At 36.1% G+C, this 12,093-nt stretch overlaps 1 protein-coding gene across 1 annotated transcript in view; it reads left to right on the top strand.

The window, feature by feature from the left end:
• Positions 1–12,093, top strand: part of LOC119260425 (adhesion G-protein coupled receptor V1-like) — a 216,299-nt gene that overhangs the window by 194,780 nt on the left and 9,426 nt on the right. Inside the window, exons 5-6 of the mRNA XM_054687910.1 lie at positions 9,016–9,207; positions 11,496–11,670. Of these exons, the coding sequence (XP_054543885.1) occupies positions 9,016–9,207; positions 11,496–11,670 (367 nt within the window). The remainder of the gene's footprint in view (positions 1–9,015; positions 9,208–11,495; positions 11,671–12,093) is intronic.

Genomic DNA, 12,093 nt, shown 5'->3' with positions numbered 1-12,093 from the left:
ACAGAGTGGGGAACAGAACAGGCAGATTGACTGAAATACACTGCTGAGGGGAGCAGCGGGCGAGACAGGAGAGGTCTGCTGCTCCATGTGGGTTAGTTCCCTGGCCAGGGATCAAACTCGTGCTACAGTGACTGCAGATAGTTTCACAGTGCTGCAACTTAACCCCTTGCACCACCAGGAAGATCCTGTATTCTGGTTCTTAATATCTGCAATCCTAACTGATTTCTGTTTAGATGCTATTTTATCTAAATGAAAAAATTTATAAATGGAAAAAATTATAAATGAAAAAATTCCCACAAGTGTGATCCCTCAGAGTCTGTATCTGCTGGTGAGATGCACCAGAATTCCCCATTCGGCCAGTTGTAGTCAGCATATGATTTACATTTGTGCGTTGTTCCACTACAACAAAGCATAGGATGTTGAGTTCCACATTTTTATAAAAGTCCACACAGACAATTTTGTAATTGACTCATGCAAGAATATTTCTAAAACAAGGCCAGTTAGGGTCATCTTTGATATTTGGTTAACTATATTATAATGAATAATTCTTAAACATTTACTAGAATTGTTTTCCTTCTAAAAAGCAATACAGAGGATAGAGGCACAGTAGCTCTGTGTTTGCCTGCCTGCCTGCCTTCTTCCAGCAGTCTGTGGAACAGTAGTACCAAATGTGGGCATCTCCAGAAGGACTTTGATGTCAGAGAAGACATAAAAGTGTTAGAAATGCATAGTCACATTAATCCATGTGAAATAAGTGATGTTCATTCAGTATTTCAGTTGGAACACTTGATTAAGTGCATAATTTAAAGAAAATTAACTCTGTGCTGTATAGTCTTTTCCTCTGAATAAAGAAGTGGGTGGGATGGAAGCAGGAAAACACTTCCACCAAATGTTAACATGCAGTTATCAGACTTGTGGCTCTTATATCACAAGTCAGATTATTCCCCTCATCAGTAAGTATATTTATATCAAATCATCACAATGTATGCTTTAAATACTTTACAATTTATATTTTGCCTTAGTAAAGCTGGGGGAAAATAGTAAAAAGGACAAATTACTGATAAACAAAATTCTTATCAGCATCCTTTCAATTGCCATTTTGAAAACAAGGCCTTAAAAATTTAGCATTGAGATATCTGTTAACCACGCCAAGGACTGAGCATAATTGTGTAGACAGTGACAAGTGACCAAAAAAAAAAATAGTGTAGGTGGTGAACTCATATGGGTTCAGCTTTTACCCCTGCACAGCTACCTTCTACACTTGTATGGCAAAACTTGCCTTCGCTCCTAATTGCCAGACTTAAAGTGCTTAAAATATTTTAATATGTTTTCACTATAATGTGAAATTATAGTGATTTGTTTTTTGGGTTTGTTTGTTTTGTTTTGTAAGTACTTTTTTCTTGACAGTAATGTGCGTTATGTAATTCAGTCTATTCTCACCACCCTTTCGGTAGTAATTGTGTTTTTCCCAAAGACATCTGCTATATCTGAAATGAACAAATGCCTAAATGCCTCCTTTTCCTTGTTCTTGATATGTGTTTTTTGACAGTCCATTCTTCTGGAACAGAATCTTCTGGAACAGCGTCTTCCCTTGGCTTTCCTGATACAGTTAGTTGTAGCTGTCCTCTTATCTGACCTGTCTGACCAGTGAGTTGTTCCTTGTTTACTTCTCTAGTTCCCTTTCCTGTCCATGTCCTCCAGCTGTGTTTAATCCTGAGCACTCAGCTTTTTACTCTACACAGTGTCTTCCTTAAAAAAAAAAGTTATACATTCTACACTTATATGGGTTCAGCTTTTACCCCTGCACAGCTACCTTCTACACTTGTGTGGCAAACCTTGCCTTCACTCCTAATTGCCAGACTAATGCTTAAAATATTTTAATATGTTTTCACTATAATGTGAAATTTTAGTGATTTGTTTTTTGGGTTTGTTTGTTTTGTTTTGTTTTTAGTCTTGACTCATCCAACTTTTTTCTTTTCATCACCACCTACACTATTTTCTTTTTTGGTCACTTATCACTGTCTACACAATTATGCTCAATCCTTGGAGTGGTTAACAGATATCTCAATGCTAAATTTTTAAGGCCTTGTTTCAAAATGGCAATTGAAAGGATGCTGATAAGAATTTTGTTTACCAGTAATTTGTCCTTTTTACTATTTTTCCCCAGTTTTACTAAGGCAAAATACAAATTGTAGAGTATTGAAAGCATACATTGTGATGATTTGATATAAATATACTTACTGAGAGTAGGTCAGTTTTTCCCATAGTCGTGGTTTGCTAGACACCCTGGAAACATTTGTTAACCAAAACTAAAAGTATATTTTTGACTAGATTTTGTACATAAAAAATCACTCCAAAGGACATGGAAACCAATTCAGTTTATTTTGTTGTGAATGCTTTATTGTTGTTATTGCTGTTACTATCATCATCATCATTGTTATTTCTTCAGTCCACAGACTGGGTATTTCCTGTGCCTGTGGAAATTTCTTAGAATAAGTCAATAGTGGTGAAACAAAAGTACTTATAATAAGATTTTTTTTAAATTGATCACTTTTAATTTTTTTTTCTTTAAAATTTATTTATTATTTACACAAGCACTGGGTACAGTCAGAAGCTCAGGAGGGTGAGAGAATTCACCAGAGCCAGAGTGGGGAAAAGAACAGGCAGAAGGATCAAAGTACACTGCTGAGGGGAACAGCGGGCGGCAGGAGAGGTCTGCGCGCCATGTGGGACCCTCGCCCAGCGGCCGGGGATCGAACCGGCGCTGCAGAGGCTGCGGGCAGCTTCGCAGCCCAGCACTCAATCGCTGCGCCACCAGGGCAGGCCCAAATAAGATTTATAATGAATAAAAATAGTCATGGTACAGTTTGGTGTTTTTATAATTTTAGGTAAAATATTTTTCTCATTCAAAGTTTACTCCACCTTGGGTCTCTTCTCAATTTTTTATTCAAGCCTGAAAAAAATATTCTCAGATTCTAAACCTCTTCCACATTATTTAATTTCATCTAAGTACTGCTATGACCACCTCTACTCTTCCCTACCCATCAACCTACCATCCAACTTAATTTGTACTTGTGAAATTTTTCTGCTCCAGGAACTCTCAAAACCGGATTGGTGTGGGACCAAGAGGTTGTGTTCTTGTTACTAAGAATGACTTAATTTTGATTCCTTTTACTTGTCACAATAATCTAGTTCTTGATAAATAGTATCAAAACTGATTAGGACTCTGTGCTTGGAAAACATAACAAAAATCTGAAGAACGTTGAGAGTCACTGAGAACAAGGTTCAAGGGAAAAGGCTGAAGGAACAAGGATCATATCATCTGGAGATGAGATACTGAGGCATGAGCTAATAATCATTTGATTCATGAGCATTTATCACAAAGAAGACTGAACAAATATTTCTCATGTCAGCAAGTGACACATGGAGACATATGTTCTTAAATTGCAGACATAAACCTTAATTATGTAAAAGAAAAAATACCTTGTCTTTCTCTAGCTATTATGATTAAAAAAAGAAACCATAGAACTGTTGTTTCAGGGGATTACAGAATTTAGAATAGACATCACTATAAGCCCAAATCCTAAAAGTGGAGACCAACTCCCCAGATTTTTTACTCACAGATATGGCTGAGATTTTTAGTCATAGATATGACTGAGGCCGGCAGACTAAGCCAGCCAAACTTTTATTCATTCTACTCATTCTAAATAGTATCCCTTAAATTAGTAGTAACTATTAGACAAACTTGACAAAGATCACAATGAACACTAGGTAAGTCCCTATCCCATCCAAATATTTTTTAAGTATTTGAACGACAATCATTCACATGGATTTCTAAGCATTTTAGTTGTTTCCTAACCAATAACCATCACAATGAACTCACTTGTTTCCTTTCCTTATATATTTAGTGCACATAATAGATTGTGGACTATCATGATAAATAAGAACACTAACAAAACTTAAACTGAAAAATAAGAAGAGTTTTAAAAATGAGGTAAATGAGAGATGAAATTCCTACTTTTCTCACACCTGAAAAAATGTACAAATGCAGAAATATTGTATTGATCTTTTCAATTCTTGCCATTGGAGTGAAATCTATGGTCAATGCTGCTAAGTCACTGGCAATGCAAAACAGTATAAGCAACCCAAAAATTGTGTGAAGCCAGAAACCAGAGATCACGGAGACTTCCCTGGGGTGTCTGCCAAGAGGAGAGCAAAAGCAGGAAGCTGTGAAGCCCCTTAAGGAAAAGTAGCCACTCGAAGGAACAGCAGCAGCATGCAAACCCAGCGGCAGCAAAAGAGCCAGAGACAGCCAAGAGGTCACCTGGGGACCCAGCACCAAGCAAGCCCCCATCAGGGGGTCACTGACTTAGAAGCAGAGACCCATCCTCCTCCCCCAAGAAAGTCTTGGCATAAGTAAGAAACACATGGGCCAGAAAGCATAAGCTGAAATCAAAGTTTTATTGAGTAACGACCGAATTACTTAACTATAGGGAGAGAATTAAAGGAGGAAAACCAGCACATGCCACACAGGATATGACTCCATCCCCATCCCATGCTCTCTCACTGATGAAGTTTAATGTTTTTTTGTTTGTTTGTTTGTTTTTTAAGATATTTATTTATTTATTTATTTATACAAGCACTGGGTACAGTCAGAAGCGCTGGAGGGTGAGAGAATTCACCAGAGCCAGAGCGGGGAGCAGAGCAGGCAGTAGGACCGAAGTACACTGCTGAGGGGAGCAGCGGGCAGCAAGAGATGTCTGCGCGCCATGTGGGTCGCCTCCCTGGCCAGGGATCGAACTTGTGCTACAGTGGCTGCTGATGGCTTCATAGTACTGAGACTTAACCCCTTGTGCCACCAGGGAGGCCCCTAACAAACATTTCTTTATCTCTCCCTGCCTGCCAGAAATTAAACTACAAACTGAAAAATACTGCCTAGTCACTTGCTTTCTACAAAGTTATAATTGAATGGGTTATTCTTTTCCTTATCCCCAAATTGTAGCTTTTGAACTGAAGAAAGCCTAACTTTAATTAAGATTTTATTTCTCTCTGTCCCTTATCCTGCATGGTTTTATATTCTTTCTTAGATAAAACAGCGGTTTTATATGCCTCACTTACATGAGATCACTGTCTGTTCTGTAACTAGTTTGCATAATGGAATTAACATAGACCTGGAGGTTTTGAAATTTTGTACTTTCCCAAGCTCCAAAAACATTCCTGTTATGTTAACATCTTTATATTTGAGTTTTTATAATATAAAAATGAAAAGGATAAGTTATCCATGTTACCATTATATAAAATCGATCATTACTAATATACTAAAATATTTGCTTCAAGTTAAAAACATTATTTTGGGGGAAACTTACTTAACAAAGAATTGAAACAAACAAAAATATTAAGATTAAAACTTTTTTTTTAATTTTTAGAATCACCTCAAAGTTCCTCCATACATAATCATTAATAAGTAACCACAACAGAAACAATAATGGCCAAGAGTTTTTCAAATGTAATGGCAGAGCATAGATCAAAAAAACTTAGAGAACCCAATGCAAAGAAAATCACACTAAAGCCTAAATCACAAACTCCTAAAAATCTAAACTGGAAATTGTGAGCAATGTGGGGAGGTGAAGGGAATATGAACAGTTTAGACACCATTACCTGCATGTTTTATCAGTTGTCATTAATCAAGATTCTCTGCCAGAATATAAGACAAATATTAAAAATATAGCCCATGTGGAGTCAATTGTCAGGTTGTTCAACTCAATAATATTTATCTTAGAGATTAATTTCTGTATGGGTGTGTTCATGCTTGTTGGCGGAAGACATAAATTCTCTAACACTAGATTCAATTGACTGGGTGCAGGAGAGCAGTAAAACGTGGAAAAAATAGTGCACTGATATTTCACTTTATTTATTTATTTTGAATATGTATTTATATAAAATTTAGGGATTGGGCCCAGGGCAACTGCTACATGGATTCATTTAATACATTTGGTATTTTAACCACTTTCCTGTAACCTTGAAAGAGTGACAGGGTCATAGAGACAAAGAGGGTTGCTGACCAAGGCCGATTGTGTACAGTTACAGCTTGAATATCTGGAGTTTATATGCTTCTCATGTCCTTTTTTAAAAGTGCTGCAAAGCTAACCTGCTCCTAGTTGAGTCTGTGTCTTTATCCTGAGGCAGGACACCTTCAGGTTTCAGATGAGTGCTCTGCATCAGTGTGAAGCTCAGAGACTTCACTCCCTTCAAAAACAAGCAGCTTAATCAACTTCCTTCTTATCATTTCCCTGTCACCACTTCTGGGTTAAATTTGTCAAGTGAAATGTTGTGTCTCCCACCACATGTAGAACTGATAGAAATTATTGAGGTAAGGAGCCAAAATCTCTTCTACTTATCTTACTCCTTGATGTCAAGAACATTTATTAACTCTCTTAGACAATTGTGGTCTCATTTGTGGCTCACTGAATTTTTGCTAATAACCTTAAATTCCTGAATCAAAAGAAATATAAACTGGACCATAGTGGGTATAGGCAATTCAGATACAACCTATTATGGTTCTTTGAAAGTATTTTTCATTGCTGTAATTAGCCACAAAATAACCAAAATAGCAATCAATGCACAGAGAGGATTCCTGCTTCTGTTAGCATCTCTAGGTAAAGAACAGATGAATTATATCCTGCTTCTAAAAAATTGACCTATTATTTTGTAGCATGTTTTTTATTTTGTGAAAAACTTAAGAGCAGGGGTCAAACATTCTATACTGCTAGCTTCGTGGGTGCTCAGCATATTGGATTGAATGTTGTTCTAGATTCTTTCTTAAAATTCTTACATAGACTGGCATAGAAATGAGAGCCAGAAATTTAACATGCAGTGTTTGGAATAAGGACTTGCTTTTCTCTGAAGTCAGAGTAGTCAACCTCTGAAGTCAGCCAAGTACTTGAGATAAGGAAGGTTCCTTTTCTGCATTGGCCCAGCCTGGGCTGACAAAGGCAAATGTCATACAATCTGCATTTTTAAACATTCTTTCCTCTCCATTTTCATAGTGTTTATGTTTTCTGGAGCACATCTAAAAGATTTAAAGTATTTACTGTACATGTAAATATACTTTTAAGGGAAAAAAAAAACAGATGTAGTTTTCACATGCGCGTTATTCTTAGCAGACAGTTTCTTTCCCCAAGCACAAAAGACTAGATATAAAAACAAACAAGAGAATGTGCTGCCTGCACAAATGGGTCCTTAGAGATAGATTTTTAGAGCATGATTTTTGTTTCCTGATCTAGCTTTTACCCTATCACTTGGTAACACTTAAAGAAATCTGACATAAATCATAACATTCTCAGAGTTTTTAAGGCTCACAGTTTAATTCTTTTTCTGTTTTGCCAGTTACTATGGTCAATGTGATTAAGTCATACCCATGTGAAAAATTATTTACACGAGAAAAATTTTGGTTATGCATATGTGTTTTTAGTAAGATTCATTTCTGCTAATGTTCACAACATCAATTGCAGGTTGAAACTAATTCATTTATCCTACATACTGTGGGATATTATTGTTTCCAAAAACCAAATAACCCTAATTCATAAGGAAATAAGTGTTTCTGTTACTAATTTTATATCATGGTTAGAATAATTACATTTTAAATTTTTAGCTGATAAACAAGTGATTTTAAAACATGTTCGTTAGAAATCCAGCTCAGAAAGAGATCATCTAGCAGAAAAGAGAGAAAGGCCCTAGTTTAGAGTAGTCTTCCAGAAAAGGCAGCAGAGATCAAATGCTAACATGCCTACCTTACAGGCTGTTTCTAATTTCATTTTATAGGTTGTAATTCTTAGGCTCTGATTATTTTTAATGGATTTTTTACTATTTATACCAACTTGAAACAACTTTCAAGTGCACAAGTGTATTATTTTCCTTATATAGTTTCTATACTCCTAGAAAAGTTAGGAGCCAATGAAGATTGCAAATTTCACAAAATGAAGGTACTTATTTTTGTTTTACTTAAACAAAAACTTGGCATTAACTCCTTTTCTTGATACACGGTATGTCCTGATTTTATTTTTGTAGATTAAAGAATTCTATTAACGAAGGAGATTCTTGCTTGCTTCCCAAACTTAAACAACAGGATTAACAGACACAAAGGGTGCAATTTAACACATTTTATTGGCTGAGCGAAAAGGTCAAAATTACCAAGTTTTACAGAAGCACTATTAGAAGTATACAGTAGATCCCTTGTAGAAATCATGAAGGAAAGCCAGTGTGGGCAATGCCTCAAACAAAAATACAAAATTGTGTTGCTGTCTGTGACAGAAGCAGAGCAATTGTCAAGAGTTTCTCTTGGTTGAAAAAGAATTCAGAGGACTAGCAGATGTTTACAAATGCCCAAGATAGTTTTGTTCTCATATAGTATTTACTAAAAAGCAAGGCATTCTATAAATCTTAAGTAATCCACAGAATTCCTCTTAGTCCCTATCCAGTGATTTTGTTTTCAAATGAGGTATGTGGGTGAGATATATAAACAAAATCAGAAGGCTCAATTGAAGTGCTAACTTCCAGAAATCTATAAGGTCGTTTTGCCATTATTACCTCACTTCTACCATTTTGCTAAGGGAAAAAAAATGAGAATAAATGTGATAGATGGGGAAAGACTGATTTTTTAGAAACCAAGATGTTTGCTTTCTAAAGCAAAACTTACACAGCTAATCAGACAGACTTCTGCAATTTTTTGTGTATAAGAAGGGCTAGATTTCAGAATTACTTATATTCTACCCAAGAAAACCACTGATATGTTAGTGGGAGGGCAACTTTCCCTAATGATGTTGAAAAACTTTTTTGTGACATTTGGAAATTTGCAGTAGTCTCTTGCTAGTCTTCTGTCATGTCTTGTAATTTTCATCTTTTGGCAGAATTGGAAAATACTTGCAGAAAATCAGCTATGCTTACTTACAACCACATTTAGTCTTCAGCTATGATAGCAATACTTCTTTAATGTTCTGGTGTTCCTTTCTTTCACAGGGACTTTATGTGTTTGTGGTTTATTTCATTCTCCACAACCAGACCTGTTGCCCTATGAAGGCCAGCTACACAGTGGAAATGAATGGGCACCCAGGACCCAGCACAGCCTTCTTCACACCAGGAAGTGGCATGCCTCCTGCTGGAGGGGAAATCAGCAAGTCCACCCAGAATCTTATCAGTGCTATGGAGGAGGTACCGATCTTTGCCTTGCTCTTCTCCGTCTCTCTTTATCACATACAGACACCCCATCTCATAAACTGTACAAAGTTAAATGGTGCTAGGTCACTTTTGTATCCTTTCCCTACTGACATCCTTTGTGGTATTTGATTTGCTTACTGTGCTATCACACCTGTTATCTACTTCTTTTTTATCCCTGCCCTGTGAGCTCTACCAATCAATGGTGTGTAATGAGAAGTCATAAAATTTGATACGGCAGTGACTGCGAATGCTTCAGAAATGTTTCTTAAGTACTGCTTTTCTTTAAAAGTTACTTCCATAACTCTTTTACCTTTGCACTTTGTCAATCTCAAAAAAAAAAAATGCTCAGTAAAGAGGAACTAAGCCAAAGCTCCTTTAATTTGAAAACCAAAAATTATTTTAGGAAAAAAACTCATAAGATTGTTTCAGAAAATCTAGCTAGGATGTCCTTTATAAACTCTACTTCCCATTGCTCTCTGCATTCTCACTGCATCATTCTGGATTCCTGTATCTCAGTCACAACGCCAGCAACCTGATAGTAATGCCTCCCACAGCTCTGGGACTATTGGTCACATTTTAAAATATCCCTGAAAGAGATGGTAATGCAGGTCCCTCATAGTTTCTGTAGTGCCTGAGATTCACTTGTCTACCATACTTTCCATCGCTCATATACCCTCTCTGTATTAAAGAGCTAAGGGGAATAGTATTTATATTTGCATTCTGAAGAAAATGGCAGGAAATCAAAGTACATCTGTCTTAGAAGGAAACAGTTTATAGATAAGTAGATAGATAATTAACAAGTCCAAAGACAATTTTGGTTTCCAACATTAATGTAGAAAGTAATTTTATTTATGCCAGGTTAAAATTAAAGTAGGCAATCAAATCAAGTACAATATTTAAAAATTGAACTATGTCTAAATTGCACTTTAATGTTTAGAAATATAGTATAATTTCTATATCCCAAGAGTTCTTAAAACTGAATTATTTTACATCATAGTTGATACTGATAGATACTTTTAATTAATAATTCAGGCATGAATCTTTTTAAAAAAATGTATTTTTTTAGTCATTATTCAACCTAGCATTTGTCTGTCTCTGAACTGTGTAATACACTAGCCATTAGGTACGTGTGGCTACCTAAATTTAAACTAAAATTAAACACCATTAAAAATTCAGCTTTATCAATCATCCTGACTATATTCAAGTGCTAAAGAACCTCATATCTGGTAGCAAATGTATTGAAGAACAGATATATGGGTGCTTTGGTATTGGATATGCTATGGTAATAATACCTGAATGGGGGGGCCGGGGTTCCCATACTTCTAAAATAAATGATGGTGTATACATCTCAGTAAAAGACAGTAAGAAACAAACTTTTAGTAACATTACAAAGTTCTTTTAGTGTTGGAATAGATGTTCAACTTAGTGAAATATTTTAACTTTTCATTATTTTTCATTTATTTCTAAAATTCTCGGGTCACTGTTCACTCATTACAAGGTATCCTACAGTCTCTCAGGAAATCTTATATTGGGAGTCAGCAGCTGTGACAGTCAATTCTTGGGCCAGAGCCACTTCTTGAATGTTCATTTGGGGTGTTGCACAATGAGATACCCTAAAGTATGCTCTGCATTCCTTGGAGGCTTAGTATTGGCATTGATCCAGCTGTCAATGAGTGCCTGTCAAAGCCATGCTAGAAAGCCATGCAGAGAAGGGAAAGCATTAGGAAAAGATTAAGTGGCTGTTTACCAGTAATGTAGAAGAAAGTGAATATATTAATCATTTCAGGATAGAACTATCTGTTTAATCATTTAATCAAAAAAGGAGGAATTTAGAATGCTAAATTAAAGACCTTGTTTGTTTTTTTTCAGTTCAGTATGTCCTTATAGATAGCTATTATATTTAAAATCCCATGTTCTCTCTTAAAGATGAGGGAGGTTTTTCTTCAGTTCTTATATTTTTAACAGCTTTCTTTGCACATATGCTAAAAAGTAAAGTATCAGTTGGGTTAAAACAGTTTTCTCTAACCACATTTAACACCATAGAAATGTAAGTAATTCTAATAGAGAAATTATTTTGGATAACCAGATTAGATTGTTACATGGGGAGAACACTTTTCTAAGGAGTAAAGGAAAGCTTAAATCTCTGAACTCTAAATCATTCAGAAGCATTTTCACTTGGTCTTTGTAATGAAATGAGTTTTATTTTCCAAATGAATTTCAGAGTAGTCTGTATATATTCATATTATCTTGGTTTCCTTTTTTCCCCACCCCAACCCACAAAGGTACCACCTGACTGGGAGAGAGCATCCTTCCAACAAGCCAGTCAGGCCAGCCCTGACTTAAAATCAAGTCCACAAAATGGCACCACGTTCCCTTCCTCTGGATATGGCCAAGGGTCACTGATAGCTGATGAGGAGTCCCAAGAATTTGATGACTTGATATTTGCATTAAAAACTGGTATGTATGAACCCACAAACCACATTAGAAGTAGGCACTCCTGCCATGCTACAGTTTATGTATTCTTCCCACGAAGTTGCAGAAGTACTGTCAGCTTTAGCTCATCCTAATTCTCATGACCCATTCCTAATCCCAAACAAACTCTAGGATATTTTGTTTGGGGCACCAAATATAACACAGCCTAAAAATAATTTATAATTTGCTTTTATGAAAAGGGCATACTCTTTTTTGCTTTATGAAAAGGGCATAACTAAATGTAACTTCTCCCAGAATCTTGCTAGAATACCGAGCTTATTTTGAAACAAGTTCAGTATAGGACAGTCTGGTAGGAATTTTAGTGAGGGAGTTTTGCCTCTAACTTGTGAAAGAGACCTTCTTGTGGAATATCTTTGAACCTTTCAAAGTCAAATTAATGAGCTCATA

Source organism: Talpa occidentalis, unplaced genomic scaffold (genome assembly GCF_014898055.3).
Source record: "Talpa occidentalis isolate TD23 unplaced genomic scaffold, MPIMG_talOcc4v2.1 talOcc4.6, whole genome shotgun sequence".
Lineage (NCBI taxonomy): Eukaryota > Metazoa > Chordata > Mammalia > Eulipotyphla > Talpidae > Talpa > Talpa occidentalis.
Note: the sequence above shows the minus strand (reverse complement) of the source record. Positions and strands in the feature narration are given on the sequence as shown.